The sequence below is a fragment of the Punica granatum genome, chromosome 2, assembly GCF_007655135.1.
Source record: "Punica granatum isolate Tunisia-2019 chromosome 2, ASM765513v2, whole genome shotgun sequence".
NCBI lineage: Eukaryota > Viridiplantae > Streptophyta > Magnoliopsida > Myrtales > Lythraceae > Punica > Punica granatum.
This window is the reverse complement of record NC_045128.1, coordinates 43,561,455-43,578,423: the sequence shown is the minus strand read 5'-3', so window position 1 is coordinate 43,578,423 and position 16,969 is coordinate 43,561,455. Positions and strand designations below refer to the sequence as shown.

At 41.6% G+C, this 16,969-nt stretch overlaps 1 protein-coding gene across 1 annotated transcript; it reads right to left on the bottom strand.

Moving 5' to 3' along the window:
- Positions 1 to 498: 498 nt before the first annotated feature.
- LOC116194074 (membrane steroid-binding protein 1-like) lies at positions 499 to 1,980 on the bottom strand. The gene is made up of 2 exons (XM_031522789.1): positions 1,552 to 1,980; positions 499 to 1,051 (listed from the first exon to the last, which is right to left on the bottom strand). The coding sequence occupies exons 1-2, from the start codon at positions 1,854 to 1,856 to the stop codon at positions 769 to 771; spliced, it is 588 nt and encodes a 195-aa protein (XP_031378649.1). The 5' UTR covers positions 1,857 to 1,980; the 3' UTR covers positions 499 to 768.
- Between the last annotated feature and the right edge of the window lie 14,989 nt (positions 1,981 to 16,969).

Sequence of the window (16,969 nt, the reverse complement as noted above, 5' to 3'; positions counted from 1 at the left end):
GTTCTTAATCTCAAAGATCATCCAATTTCCGCATACAACAGATAGTTGTTAGTCGCCAGTAAACGACCACGAAACGAAATCCATTCTTGAAACTGGGACTCGTCCTCAGCTGGTGATCGCAACCAGAGATTGCCAAGGACATTTCCCGCTGTTACTCTGTATTTTCAAGGCTCAGTTTTATTTTATCGACTGAAATTAACGCCAGAAGCTAAGCCGAACTTTTGACAACGTTGTCTGTCATCGTGCAGGCTATTCCCATTGAAAATTAAGAAAATGATGTCACAAACTGCAGCGCATTTTCTCAATCCATTTCTTGAATTTCGCAGATACTTCTTCATCTCAACGGTTGAAATTAGCAGCCTAATATATGTTTGCTTGCGGACATCCTGCGGAAAAATTTGGCATCGTAAAGTGGCAAGGAAAATTTTCTGAGACGTGACAGCCCCTGAATTATTACTTTCTGATTCAGCAATAAGAACACAGCATTAGAAGTAGGACTCTCGGGGGAGAATAATTGATGAGATTCTGATTTCAGTTTTTCAACACAATGGATCATCGCATCGGGCTACTCGTCGCAGCTTATTTTTCTCCTTCAGTTATTCATCTCCAATGGGGACTGTGTTTCCTGAAAGTTATTTGTAAACATACTTATCACATATCGAGCGTGATCTTTGACACGGTGACAGCACTACAGAAATACAAGAGAACTACAGCTTCATTCAGCACATGACCTCCCCTCGGTCTTATCAGCACCCAGAACTACAGCTTTCATTCAGCAGATGACTTCTCCTCGGTCTTATCAGCAGCGGGTGCTGGTTCGCTAGCAGAAGACCCTTCCTCAGTTACTGGAACAGGCTTCTTGATAGTTCCGACCTTAACATACTTGCTCATGAACTTGTATTCCCAGTCCTGCAGTGCGTCGAGCTCAAATGGACCCAGACCAGATATGTCCCCGGTGAGATCTTTCTCCTCAAACGACATCTTCGCAAGAGCTCTGCTCGCGTCCTTCCCAGCGAACAGGGCATATGGCCCTCCAGGTCCGTAGAACATCCTGCAGGCATGAGAATAGATTCCAGTAAATCTGAATTCGACACGGCCACGGAGAATCAAAGTTTGAAAGAAAAACCGCATTTATTCATCTCAAACGATTTGCACTTCGCAGATTATAATCCAATCAAACTCATCAGCAATTAGCACGTATCAAACTGAATAAATCATTGGTTAACCATCGAACGGGATACATCAAGCAACGTTTCAGAAAACATTTGACCATGAAAATGGTTATCCCTGCAGCGAAACCAAAATAGGCAACTATTGATTTCCTAAGGTGCAAAATCTGGTCAAAGAAAGGTACAAAATTGACCAAGAATATGCAAAGTTCCCAATCAACTGTTTCATTAAAAAAAAAAAAGTTCAGGTCTTTACAACAACATTGAGAAGTGATCACCGTGGCTGTACCGATAAGTTCTTTCCTATCGAAGCTTTTTTCAATCAGCAGTTCTCTATCTCAGCTTAAGCTTTCGCGGGAGCTAGCGAGTTGTCTATCGTTACCTGCTCTGAGAGACGTCGTAGATCTGTCCCTTGATGGCCATGAGGAGAGGCTTCTTAGGATCGGTGCCGTCGTACTGTTTCAGCTCCTCCTCGGTGACCTCGCCGAGCTGAACCGGAGGAGGTAGCGGCTGCGTCTCCTCTCCGTAATCCCGAGACCTCGGGTGATGATCGGAGGGCCCGAAAAGCCCGGTCACGGCGTAGTAGACAGCCAGGCCCAGGGCGAGGACCGCCAAGAAAGTCGCCGGAGACAAGCCCGTGTAAGTAATGATCGCCTCCTTTAGCGTCTCCCAAAGTTGCAGAGCCATCGCCGGGGTAGTCCTCAGTGGGACTGATGGATGTTTTCCGATTGGTGGGGAGGACAGAGAGGGTAAAGACACCGGGGAAGAGAGATAGAGAGAGGGAGGCCGGCCAGGGAGCTGAGATTCTTCATATTTATTAATTTTCCTTTTAATAATTTAAGCAAAATTATTGAAAGAGTTTGGTTTCAATTTGGGAACGAATAGTAAAAGGATGAGAGTACATTTCTAGTCAAAATTCTCCCCCGATATATTTTTTAGTTCACTGTAAATTGGAAAAATTCACCAACCTAAAGTGGAGTTGTTTCTAAAAATCTGCTTAATCTATAAATTGTATATATATGCAAGAAAAAACTGTCAAATATACTTTGAAATGTAGACTTTACATCAAACGTGTCATCGAATCACTTTTTACATCACATAAAACCTTGACTGATGGAACGCACTCCTCAAGAGACCTTCCGTCAAGAGCTGAACGGATCATCCAACATGGCATTATTTATTGTTTCTTTTTCTCTCACTTTTGTTTGAATGTCACAATTATTTTTTTTTGGATAAATGATGAAACTTCATTGATAACAGATGAATTTACATCAGAAACCAATACCATTTTCCTCTATACGGAGTAAAATAAAAAACACCCAAGAGCTACTCCCAAGTCAACTAGTTGCAGTATCAAAATGGTGAAACATATGCCTCGCAATGATAGAGTGTGCAATTTTGCATGAGAATCGAGGGAGAACAGACAACTTTGCTTTCACATCCGAGAAGATCCTTCGTATTATAATTGTTGGAGGCGAGACTTGATTCCGGTAGAGCCTGGCGTTCCTCTCCCTCCAGATGCAGTAAATGTAGTGAGTCCAGAGAAGTTTAAGACAAATAATATCCAGCTTCTTTCCACGGAGAGAGGAGACCCAGCAAAGTTCCGTATTCCAGTCGACATTGTGTTTGTTCATTCCAACACGGTCTAATAAACTTCTCCAAATCCCTTGGGTGATAGGGCATTCAAAAAAGAGGTGATTTCGGGTCTCCAATTCCAAACTACAGAATTCGCATTCGGGTGCAGTAATCGAGATTCTCCAACTCATAAGCCTATCTTTTGTACTCAATCTATTATGAATACAAAGCCAGCTAATGAAAGAGGATCGAGGAAACTGCCCCTCAAACCAGATTGCGTTCCTCCATTCCATCTTCTGGCTTCTGGGACTAAAGCATTTCCACGCACTAGCAACAGAAAATGTCTCGGATTTGTGAGCCGTCCATGTGACCCTATCACGATCAGAGAGTTGAATTGCATTAGCGAGATCACGGAGCAGGCCAGCTTGCAGATCCGAGCTTCTAGGCCAATGCCAGCATCCATCAACCAGAATCGAACTAACTGTTGCGTGCTCCCTAATCGACGGAAAGCACTGGAGCCCCCAGGGCCAACACAATTATAGAGTGAACTCGAAACTTTTTATTTTTAGAAAATGACACAAATTCTTCTTTCCTCTCTCTCTTCTAAATAAAAATGTATGATTCCAGCCACATGGTCGAGTAAAGATGTTTGAACGACCTTAAGGACTCTTGCTTACCCTGAAGCTCGTCCATAGGTAACCCTGAGTGGTCCGAGGACTGAGACTGACCCCATAAACCACCTTTCTCCCACCCGCCACGGTGTACTGCAAGTCTGCAACTTCTGCAACCTTGCCATAAATCGGTCCACCTTCAACACAAACACAACAAGAAGCAGAGAACTCTTCAACACCCAATAAAAACCAAAAAATGAAATCCTTTTCCATTTTTCATTCCACATGATAGCCAAAATCTTTACTTCCCCCAACATTGAGCTAATTCAAACTCATGAGTCCGTCGATCAATGGACTCTATTTTTCCATCTCATAGAAAAAAAAAGAGGGAAAGATCCCATTTTCCTCTTTGATTTTAATTTTCCAGCATAAAAGATGAAATTCTAGGGAGATGGGAGCATGATTCAATCCTTGTTGCTACTATTATTTTTTTCACGGTCACTTTGAGGAATATTGGGTGGAGGGGATTCAGAATGAAGCACAAGCAGCTCTCTTTGCTCTCGTCCGTGATAAGCTTCCTAACATTTTTTGTCAACACATGAATTTCGTTAAGCCACATTTTGACATCACTTTCGATCCTCTCCCCTTTGGAAGTGGCTTCGTTGACGGCATGTTAAACCCTTTCTCTAGCATCCACTAGCTTCTTGATGCCATCTTCAACCTCATCGACATGGCTCTTGTAGCAAAGCATATACACAAGTTGACGGCATGCAAGATCAACAAAAGCTGAAGGATCCATTTCTTTTTTTTCCCCCCTTTATTCCAATTTAATTAAGCAACAACGATTCATTTTTGGTTTAGGTTGAGTTGGACAGCAATGGTAGAAAAGTTAGAACAGACTGAAAGTATGAAATGGAAGAGGATAAATGATGAGGAGAAGGCAAGGCGCGTAGAGGGATAAAAGGAGTGTGTGATAACTCGAATTTAGTAGAGGACAAAATCAAAGAGGAAGAATGGGCCTTCGTGAGCTTTGGTGGGGTTCTTGCAACCAATTCATCTCCTCTCTCCCAATCTCCATCTCTCCCTTCAATTCTACTCGTGACCCTTTGCATCAGTAGCTGACGTCCCCTGCCATCTCCTCTAGTTCCTCAAACATCAATTGACCACTCATCCACTGCAGACCCGTCCTAAACTCTCTTTTTTTCTCTCTCTTTTTTCCTCCTCGGAGGCCAGGAACAAGGGCTTTAATCGAAGGCCCTCATGCCTCAAATCGAAGCAACAAGGCTTTGATTGAAGCCTTGTTGTTGTAATTCAAGGCATAGAAGGCTTCGGTCGAAGCCCCTATGCTTCAAATCGCAGCCCTCAAGCCTGTGATTGGAGCTTGCTATTGCAATTCGCATCACAAGGGCTTCAATCAAAGCCCTCTTTGCCTCGAATCAAAGCAACGACCTTCCAATCGTAGTCCTTGTGCTCCGATTTGCAACATCACTGCTCATAAATTGAAAAGGAAAAATTAAAGATGTGAGATTTGGGTTGGTGGTAATGGGGGAGCTAAAGGGAGTGGAATGGAAGGGGAGGAAAAATGCATGGGAGAGATGGTGCATAAAGAAAATAGAGGGGAGAGAAGAATTTGGGTTATTCTTTTAAAATAAAAAGTTTTGGGTTCATTTTATAATTAAGAAATTCAAACAAAAGGGGAGAGAGAAACAAACAATAAATAATGCCACATTGAAAAATTCCGTCCAATTCTTGACGGAAGCCAAATGGAAGGTCTCCTTAGGTGTGCGTTCAAACGACCAATGTTTTATGTTATGTAAAAAATTATTCGAGCACATGCTTGATGTAAAATCGATCTTTCATGGTGTATTTGATAGTTTTCTCTATATGCAATCACATAAAAACTCAGCGTAGGCTAGGCATGTTGCATGAATATCTAGAAAGAATTTAATTTATGCAAGAATATCATCCCGATATCTTACATGAAATGTAGAAAAATACAAAGAGACGGTGATAAAAGTTTATTAAAAAAAAACACTAACTACGAATAATCGAAAAGACACTCGCGACTTGGATTTTATATGTTATAATTTATTGTATCATATCAATATCTTGTGATTTGGCTAATTAATAATTCAATAAAAAAAAGTAAATCCATAAATGGGGATTTTTTTAAAAGAATAGTAATTATGAATTTAAATTATCGCTTAACAACCAAAAGATTGCAGGTTCAATACTTAGTGGGATTATGCATACACCTTTATTACCTATTAGGATTTCTATCTCATTGTACTAGACTCATGAACCTCAATTATAATCGAAAATAATGATGAATTTATTATGAATTAAATAAGACTCGTGTTTCTGAAATTGCTTTAGAAGAACAATTAGAAAAGCTTGATATAAGAAATACAAGCTGGCCATTTCTTTTCTCCTTCGAGCCCTTTGTTTTGAGTAGGTAGGCTTGGCCGTGTTAATGAATGCCTAGTTATAAACTTTGGAATTGAACGCTCTAATTCATTACTGGATGAAGAGAATACAAAAAGTATACACCTCTGTTATGTTTGTAAGGCAAGAAAGTCTAGGAAAATTTTTAAATGCCTAAACTAGATAGTATACAATAAATAACAATATTATACAAAGAGATTTCCCAAGATATCGATATATCTAGGATTTGGTGCATCTCGGGTTTGTCCCGTATTACTCCCCTCAAGTTGGAGTATGAGGATATCGAATGCCCAACTTGCTGAGATCTGGTGGGGACATGTGCAGTAGCAATGACTTTAGACTGGATGTGTTCATGAATGAAATGACAATCTATCTCGATCTGTTCAGTGTGCTCGTGAAACATAGGATCGGTTGCAATGTGCAAAGTAACATGGTTGTCACAAAATAGCTGAGTAGGAAGAGTGATCCGAACTCGAAGTGAACTCAGCAAACTCCATGGCCAAAGTACTTCACTAACTGCCACAGCCATTGCTCTATACTCAGCCCTCGCCGAAGATCGAGACGTTGTAGTCTGTTTCTTGGTTTTCCAAGAAACCGGTGAGCCTCCAAGTGTAATAAAATATCCCGTGACAGAACACCAAGTAATGGGACAACTTGCGCAGTCGAAGTCACAATATGCCACAAGATCCATTGAATCAGGCTGCAAAAATATTCCTTGTCCCGGGGACTGTTTAAGATATCGTACAACCCTCATAGTTGCATCCCAATGAGGTTGACGCGAGTCCTGCATGAATTGTGCTAAAAATATGCACTGAATGACCCAGTTCTGTTTGGTAATGGTCAAATAAATTAGCCGGCCAATCAAATGTTTCTATCTACTTGCATTTTCTAGATAGAGACCGGAGTCAGCAAAAAGAAGATGATTTTGTTCCATATGAAACAAAGAAGGCCGAGACCCGAGCATGCCACACTTGGCGAGAATATCAAGCACATATTTCCTCTGACTCAGAAAAAGACCTGAATATGCTCGAGTGACCTCAATCCCCAAGAAATACTTCAGTGGACCTAATTCGAAAACATCGATCCAAGTACTTGTTAAAAGAAGCATAGTGAGCTGAACTGTTGCCAACCACTACAAGATTGTCAACATAAACGAGAACTCCTAGGAAAATATTGCCTCTCGAATAGGTGAATAAAGAGCGATCAACGCCTAACTGCTGGAAACCATACCGTTGTAAGGCGTCTACAAACTCGGAGTACCAGTTACAAGATGCCCGACGAATGCCATAAAGTGATTTTTGAAGACGACAAACCACCCCCTTCTTCCTGGCAGATAATCCTGGCGACATCTTCAAATAGACCTCTTTAGTTAGGTCTCCATGCAAAAAGGCATTATGCTCATCCATCTGGTGCATCTCCCACCCTTCGCCACTGCTACAGTTAATAAATGTCTCAGAGTAACCAGTTTAGCCACAAAAGCAAAAGTCTAATGAAAATGGATACCTTCAACTTGAGTGAATCCCTTTATAACCAGTCGCGCCTTATATCGCTCCACACTTCCATCAGCTCGTCGTTTGATCTTGTATACCCACTTACAGTCAACCGGTCGCTTTCTAAGAGGTAAGTTCTCCATTGTCCATGTTTTATTCAACTCTAAAGCCCATCTTCTGTCGTTGTCTCTCGCCATCGATGATCACGCACAGTCTCCCGATAATACTTACGTTCAATATCTCAGTCTATCGCAGCTAAATAAGACAGATCAATATCAATAGACTCAGCATATCTGATAAAATTCTCAATAGGATAAGGCATACCTGAGGATTTCAGTGGAATAGACGTGCCGTACGAATGGGGGTGATGCGTAGCCGTGTGAGTGAAAAACTCCTTCATCTTATGATCCACAAAATCCTTCAAATATTTCGGGGCTGATGTGTTTCTCTCTGAACGCTGTAGAACAAATGCATCATTATTCTCAGATTCAACCCCTACATCCAAATTACAATCTGCTTGTGTCTCAGAAACTCTCTGAGAAAGATCCCAATGGACAGAGCTCCGACTGGTCTGTCTTAAGGGAATGCCATGACCACTCCCTCTCTCTCCCGTGCTGGACTGTCTAGGTGATGGACCGGACTGCTCAGGCTGTGGGCTGAACTGTCCAGGCGGTGGGCTAGATTGCTGGGCCCGACTTTCTCGGGCTTGCCTGGCCGGATTTGGGCTTGTTTCTTCGCTCGGGCCCATCTTCTCCGTTTCTTGAGTTGTCTCTCGGGCTGGACTGCTCATATTGTCGCGGGCCTCCATCATTTCTCTCCCCCCTAAATGCGAAATTCCTCATCCCGCAGTGCTGAATCAAGAAACATCAAAATCTCCAACAGTCTTCAGTGGTCTATCCTCCTTCTCAAATGGGAATACATCTTCATAGAATCGCACGTCTCTTGAAACAAAAATTTCTCACTTCTTCAGATCATAAACTCTCCATCCTTTCTTCCCATGAGGGTAACCGACAAATACACATCGTTGTGCTCCTAAAAATTTATCTCTATCACGAGGTCGATGACGAGCATAACACAACGGTCCGAACACTCGCAGGTTCAAATAATTCAGCATTGGAAGAGATGCTTGAAATAGAAATGCCCGTGCAATGTTAAGGATATGCCTGTGCTTTCGTTCGACTTGGCTATTTTGCTATGGGTATCCATGCACGACGTTTGGTGTATCATCCCATTTTGGAAAAAGAAATCATGCGACTCTCGAGACAAGAATTTTAGCCTATTATCACTTCGAAAAATTTTAACAGTTGTGCTGAATTGGTTCTTTACTAAATTGCATAATCCCATTAAACTTCGTCATGCTTTCAATTTTTCGCGTAACAAATATAACCATATGGCCTTGTTATGGTCATCCACAATAGTTAAAAAATAACTTGCACCCAAAATGGATTTCTCCCTATAGGGACCCCACAAATCGCAATGCACAAGTTGGAATGAAGAGGGAGCTTTATTCGAACTTAAATCAAAATGCGAGCGTGTTTGTTTAGCCCAAAGATATATATTGCAATCTTTATTGTTCATAGTACCGGAATCAAAATCAATCCCTTTAAATTTAATACCACTAAATGGGTGCCCAAGACGTCGATGCCAAATATTCCCGTGCCAGAAGCTTGATAAGCCAGTGTTGAGGTAGCCACTTGTCTCAGACAGTATACCCCATTTCAGCTCACCCAGTCCAACCGTTCTCGAGGCGGGGTCCTGTATGAGACATATATCGGAGAAAAATGTCGCATTACAATTCATCTCCTTACTTAGCTGACTGCCAGAAATCAAATTACGGTTAAATGCAAGTACAAATAGAACATCAGATAGAACGAAGGAGCCCCCAATTTTTACAATCCCGATACTCGTGGCCCGAGACGACTTCCCACTGGGTATAAATATTGGGAATTTCCCAGCAATTGGTCATGGCTCCGTCAAGTAACCTGCACACCCAATCACGTGCCTCGAGGCACCGGTATCTATTATCCAGTCACTTGTCATAATAGAAATAAGATCATTACCGATAAGTGGTTCGGTGCTCCCGTCGTGGGCTGCTATCATCCCGAGTAAAGTCTCAAACTGAGACTCAGATAATCCCGGAAAGGACTCGCCTCTGCTGCTCGATGCTGCCCCATAGTGAGTAGCGTTTGCCTGTGTGCTTCCTGCTAGTTCCACGGGGCTAACGGAAGCGTAAAAGGAACAGAAATTCAAAATTTCATACCCGTGAAACTAATTCCAAGACCTACTAGAAGAGTAAGAGTAAATAAAAGCGTACCTGGAATATTTAAAGTTGTCGACCGAGCGTCCCACGCGTGACGCCTCTACTGGTATCCACACCGACTTTGTCGACGAGTTTTCGAGATCGGCGGTGCTAGCGACCAACACTCGAAAGAAACACCCCGATGCGACACCCGAAATTTATTAGACTAGTAGGATTAATTCAAATTGAACAATTCAACTTGAATTTCCTTACACTTATACACGTACACCCATATACATGTATATATATATCTCTTATATCTAAACATGCATGCTGCCCCTTTTATAAGCAATATGGGGAAGACAAATTCAAAGCCCCACCGATGTGGGATTAAGGAGAATCAAGGCTCTAAGTGACATGTGTAAGTCTAGGTGACATCATTTAATTAGTCCATGTGTATAGCTAAGTGTTATCATACAATTGGCCCATGTTTCTTTCTATAATTGGCTCCAAGTGGTTCCATAAAAATAACCACTTAGCACACCATTAAATCTAATAAATCGGGTTTAATTAATCGGTAAATTTAATCTCATTAAATATCCGATTAATCGGTCGCACCATAAATCATCTAATCTTTATTAGACAATTTTGTTGTTTCAAAATATCTCGTCAAGTTAGTCGTAGTGTGTGACCCTGTAGGTTCCCAATTACGTTGATAGTAATATCGAAATCTCTATTTTAATATTACAAACAGTGAGCGGCATCTAGCAATGCATCACTGTTACTCAAGTAATCGGAAAGTCAATTTCTCGACGAACCTCGTGACCTATATTACCGTGTAATATAATCCATTGTCCTCTATATCTCTATTGAGCCCAAGGCATGGTCGATGACATCCTTGTATGGCTTAATATCTCTCTTTCTTGATTTACCGGGTAAGTCTATCAGAGCAAATGAGCTCGATATCATTATATCGACTCATTTGGGTATGCATACACTTTTAGACTTAACCACCAAGTGGCCGTGAGATATCGCTCCCGTTTCGTAGGAGGGACAAATCCTATCTTGGTCACTCGCATTCTTTTCCATGCTTTGTGGCATACCCAATAACTATCTTTATAACCAGCCAGTTACGGTGGCGTTTGACAGTATCAAAATATACGACATTACACGTAGGAATCCATGGTGACCTCAAGTCAAAGGACCATTACACTATAGTCACTTTGAGATATGCTAATGACAGTCATGTAACAACCCATGTAGCAATCTCATGGCGGGTCAGTCCAATACACATTACTCTTAATGTATACATGTGGTGTGATTTGATATCTCCATATCCATGACCTATGAGATTTGGTCATCAATCAACACTCACACTAGTCTAACCGTATTACCGTTGTCCTAATTAACGATAATACTTTGACTATGGACATTTAGGAATAATGTTCAGTAATTATAGGATCTCACAATCAAGTCACACTTGATGCCTATTGAACCTACTATTCCAAGGACATTATTGTGTAAAATCATATTTAGCGCAATCTACACAATAACAGATATGCCTCGTTTTATAATGAAATAGATATCATATTACAAAACTGATTATAGATTGCCTCTAGGGCATACACCAATTCCCAACAATCTCCCACTTGCACTAGAGCCAATCTGGCACATGTCTTATGCCAATAGATCTAGTGTGAGCCTCGTGCTTGCGCTGCACAAGAGGCTTCGTAAGTGGATCTGCGAGATTCTCATCTGTTGGTATTCTGCATATCTTCACATCTCCTCTGTCGATGATCTCGCGAATGAGATGGAAGCGCCTGAGTATATGTTTGGATCGCTGGTGAGACCTGGGTTCCTTAGCTTGCGCAATGGCTCCATTGTTGTCACAATAGAGATCCACTGGGTCTGCGATGCTAGGAACCACAACAAGTTCTGTCACGAACTTCTTGATCCAAACGGCCTCTTTTGCAGCGTTAGAGGCAGCAATATACTCGGCCTCTGTGGTAGAATCGGCTACTGTCTCCTGTTTGGAACTCTTCCAACTCACAGCACCTCCATTCAGGCAGAACACATATCCTGACTGCGATATACTGTCGTCCTTATCGGTTTGGAAGCTAGCATCGGTGTAACCTCTTACAACGAGCTCTTCTTCGCCTCCATATACCAAAAACATCTCCTTAGTCCTTCGTAAGTACTTAAGGATGTTCTTTACTGCAATCCAGTGTCTTTCACCTGGATCTGATTGGTATCGACTCGTCATACTCAAAGCATACGAGACATCTGATCGAGTGCATAACATAGCATACATGATGGATCCCATAGCTGACGCATATGGAATCCTATTCATGCGGTCCCTCTCCTCTCGAGTAGAAGGACTCTGAGCCTTCGAAAGGCTTATGCCATGTAACATAGGCAGCGACCCTTTCTTAGAATCATGCATGCTAAAACGCCGAAGCACTTTATCTATGTATGCACTCTGACTTAGGCCAAGCAGTCTCCTGGATCTATCTCTATAGATCCTGATACCTAGCACGTAGGTAGCTTCGCCTAAGTCCTTCATAGAGAAACACCTTCCCAACCAAGTCTTCACAGACTGTAAGGAAGGAATGTCATTCCCGATCAGAAGTATGTCATCTACATATAACACCAGGAAGATTACTATGCTCCCACTAACCTTCTTGTAAACACAGGGTTCATCTTCATTCTTGATGAAACCAAACTCTTTGATTGCATCATCAAAACGAAGATTCCAGCTCCTAGAAGCTTGCTTCAGTCCATAAATAGACCGTTGTAGCTTACAAACCTTTCCGGCACAATGTGGATCGACAAAACCCTCAGGTTGTGTCATAAACACATCCTCGAGGAGCTTCCCGTTCAGGAAAGCAGTTTTGACATCCATTTGCCAGATCTCATAATCATAATAAGCTGCAATTGCAAGCAAGATCCTTATGGATTTAAGCATAGCCACCGGGGAAAAAGTTTCGTCATAGTCAACACCATGAACTTGTTTGAAACCTTTTGCCACAAGTCGGCCCTTAAAGGTAATCACATTACCGTCCATATCAGTCTTCTTCTTGAAGACCCACTTACACCCAATGGGTTTTGCCCATTCAGGTGGATCAACCAAAGTCCATACTTGGTTAGTGTACATGGACTCCATCTCAGATCTCATGGCCTCCAGCCATTTCTCAGAGTCAGGGCCTATTACGGCTTCCGCATAGGTTGTAGGCTCATCATTATCTATGAGCAATATGTCATTGTCTTGAGTCACGAGAAATCCATATCTCTCGGGCTCATGACGTATCCTACTAGACCTACGAGGCTCCTGTGTCACCTGTGTAGAAGATTGTGCCACAACAACTTGTGGTACTTGTTCTGAAACATCGCCCGTCGATTGGTCAATGTCATTTTGTGGTAGAACTTCCCCAAGTTCTAATTTCCTCCCACTAGTTCCTTTGGAGAGAAACTCTTTCTCAAGGAATACCGCAGTTCGAGCGACAAACACTTTGCCCTCGATGGGATTATAGAAATAGTATCATCGAGTTTCCTTAGGATACCCCACGAAGTAACATTTGTCCGATTTAGGGCCAAGCTTATCCGAAGACAATCTCTTTACATAAGCTTCGCAACCCCATATCTTTAGAAAAGACATCTTGGGACGTTTCCCATACCACATCTCATATGGTGTCCTTTCAACTGATTTCGACGGAGCATTGTTTAATATGAGAGCAGCTGTCTGTAGAGCATATCCCCAGAAGGAGTCAGATAAGTTTGCATGACTCATCAAAGATCGAACCATATCTAATAAAGTTCGATTCCTCCTCTCAGCTACACCATTCCATTGTGGTGTTCTAGGTGGAGTCAGTTGAGATAAAATCCCACACTGTTTAAGATAGTCAGCGAACTCATAGCTCAAATATTCACCTCCTCGATCTGATCGAAGAACTTTAATGCTTTTACCCAACTGATTCTCCACTTCATTCTTAAATTCTTTGAACTTTTCAAAGGATTCAGATTTGTGTTTCATCAAATACACATATCCAAATCTACTGAAATCATCAGTAAATGTAATGAAGTAGAGATACCCACCTCTAGCAAGCTTGTTCACTGGTCCACATACATCAGTATGTATGAGAGCCAGATGATCACTAGCTCGCTCACCTTTTCCAGTAAAAGGGGCCTTAGTCATTTTCCCCATTAAGCAAGGTTCGCATGTCTCGATCGATTCTAAATCAAACGAGTCCAGTAATCCATCTTTATGGAGTCTAGAGATGCGATTCTCGCTAATATGGCCTAAACGACAATGCCAGAGGTAAGTCGGGTTCGAATCATTAGATTTGAGCCGTTTGGTTTCCACATTATAAATAGGCGTATCTAGATCAAGAACATACAGACCATTACTTAAATGTGCACTGCCATAATATACATCATTCATGTACATAGAACAACACTTGTTCTTTATAGTGAAACAAAATCCCTTCTTGTCCAAACAAGAAACAGATATTATGTTTCTACTAATAGCAGGTACATAATAACAGTCGTTAAGATCTAATACAAGCCCAGTAGGTAAAACTAGGTGATAAGTCCCTACAGTTAATGTAGCAACTCTTGCTCCATTTCCAACTCGTAGGTCCACCTCGCCCTTTGTCAACGATCTACTATCCTTTAGGTCCTGCATATTTCCACAAATATGAGCACCACATCCGGTATCTAATACCCAAGATGTAGAAGTAGTAGATACATTAATCTCTATAACATGGATACCTGAAGTGGAAGTCTCACTTCCCTTTTTCTTCTTCAACTCTTCCAGGTATATCTTACAATTCCGCTTCCAATGTCCAGTGTTTCCACAATGGAAGCAGTAATCATTCTTCGCCACCTTGGCTTTAGGCTTCAACGCACCCAAGTCAAAATTGGATGCACCTTTAGCCTTCTTGCCTTTACTCTTGCTCTTGCCCTTTCTTTTGGTCCCTTGGACCATTAGAACGGATGTCCCCTTGCTGATATCATGCTCAGCTGTTCTCAACATGCTAAGCAGTTCAGGCAATGGTTTATTGTAGTCATTCATATTATAGCTCATAATGAACTGACTATAACTGCTGGGCAGCGACTGTAGGACTAAATCTGTGGCCAACTCTTGACCAAGAGGAAATCCCAGTCTTCCCAGAGTCTCGACGTACCCAATCATCTTGAGTACATGAGGACCTACCGGGCTACCCTCAGTCAACCTTGCTTGAAAAAGTGCTTTAGAGATCTCGAATCTCTCATGTCGGGCCTGCTCTTGATAGAGCTGCCTGAGATGCACGATCATATCGTACGCCTTCATGTTCTCGTGTTGCTTCTGAAGCTCCGAGTCCATGGTGACTAACATGAGACATCCGACGTTTACGGCATCATCATGATGCTTACTATAAGCATCTTTCTCAGCTTGGGGGGCATCGTCAGGCGGTGGCGCAAGAAGAGGTTGCTCTAAGACATATAGCTTCTTTTCTTGGGTGAGAACAATTCTCAAGTTTCGATACCAACCAAGGAAATTATTCCCTGACAGTTTGTCCTTATCAAGGACGGATCGCAAACAGAAAGTACTAGAAGTGCTCCCTGCCATGGTAACTACCATAGAAATATACAAAATAAGTATTATGACACAACAATATTTAATGAGGACTTTATAAATATTGCTCCCACTATTTATATCATATCAATGACCCTCAACATTGATTCAGAAAATATCATTCTCATAGTAGCTCAAGATCCATATCTCACCAAGCTCTGAGTCAACGAGGGCTGATTCACCCAGAACTGGCTATTTAGGTAGGGTACTCACTTTCCCAATTGCATCACATGCAACTCTTGATTAGTTGAGTGAATAACTCCTTATTCAAATCTATCTTATAGATCGATACCCAACTACATGCCTCTGAACTCCTAATCCTATTAGGCATGCTCAGTTAAGTCCGACCCACTGGTAAACACAACGTCTTACTAGGATAGATAAGGGCATCCTGCGAAGGCAAGGTCTACACACTCATCGATCTTGGTCTTGACGAGCGTTACACGGTGGAAGGATATGGACTTAATATTTTGAGGGATTTGATTAACATTTAATCGATCTCACCATACACTATTATGTAACAATTACATAATAGTCCAAACGCATAACTATTATACTAACACAACTAGGACATTGTCCATGTCTAACAGTCATGCACCGCAAATATCAAACATAATCACACGAGTACCAAGCATAAAATCATATTTTATGCTATTATCTACTCAGATTCTAACTAGCTAGGCTCTGATACCAATTGCTAGTTCCACGGGGCTAACGGAAGCGTAAAAGGAACAGAAATTCAAAATTTCCTACCCGTGAAACTAATTCCAAGACCTACTAGAAGAGTAAGAGTAAATAAAAGCGTACCTGGAATATTTAAAGTTGTCGACCGAGCGTCCCACGCGTGACGCCTCTACTGGTATCCACACCGACTTTGTCGACGAGTTTTCGAGATCGGCGGTGCTAGCGACCAACACTCGAAAGAAACACCCCGATGCGACACCCGAAATTTATTAGACTAGTAGGATTAATTCAAATTGAACAATTCAACTTGAATTTCCTTACACTTATACACGTACACCCATATACATGTATATATATATCTCTTATATCTAAACATGCATGCTGCCCCTTTTATAAGCAATATGGGGAAGACAAATTCAAAGCCCCACCGATGTGGGATTAAGGAGAATCAAGGCTCCAAGTGACATGTGTAAGTCTAGGTGACATCATTTAATTAGTCCATGTGTATAGCTAAGTGTTATCATACAATTGGCCCATGTTTCTTTCTATAATTGGCTCCAAGTGGTTCCATAAAAATAACCACTTAGCACACCATTAAATCTAATAAATCGGGTTTAATTAATCGGCAAATTTAATCTCATTAAATATCCGATTAATCGGTCGCACCATAAATCATCTAATCTTTATTAGACAATTTTGTTGTTTCAAAATATCTCGTCAAGTTAGTCGTAGTGTGTGACCCTGTAGGTTCCCAATTACGTTGATAGTAATATCGAAATCTCTATTTTAATATTACAAACAGTGAGCGGCATCTAGCAATGCATCACTGTTACTCAAGTAATCGGAAAGTCAATTTCTCGACGAATCTCGTGACCTATATTACCGTGTAATATAATCCATTGTCCTCTATATCTCTATTGAGCCCAAGGCATGGTCGATGACATCCTTGTATGGCTTAATATCTCTCTTTCTTGATTTACCGGGTAAGTCTATCAGAGCAAATGAGCTCGATATCATTATATCGACTCATTTGGGTATGCATACACTTTTAGACTTAACCACCAAGTGGCCGTGAGATATCGCTCCCGTTTCGTAGGAGGGACAAATCCTATCTTGGTCACTCGCATTCTTTTCCATGCTTT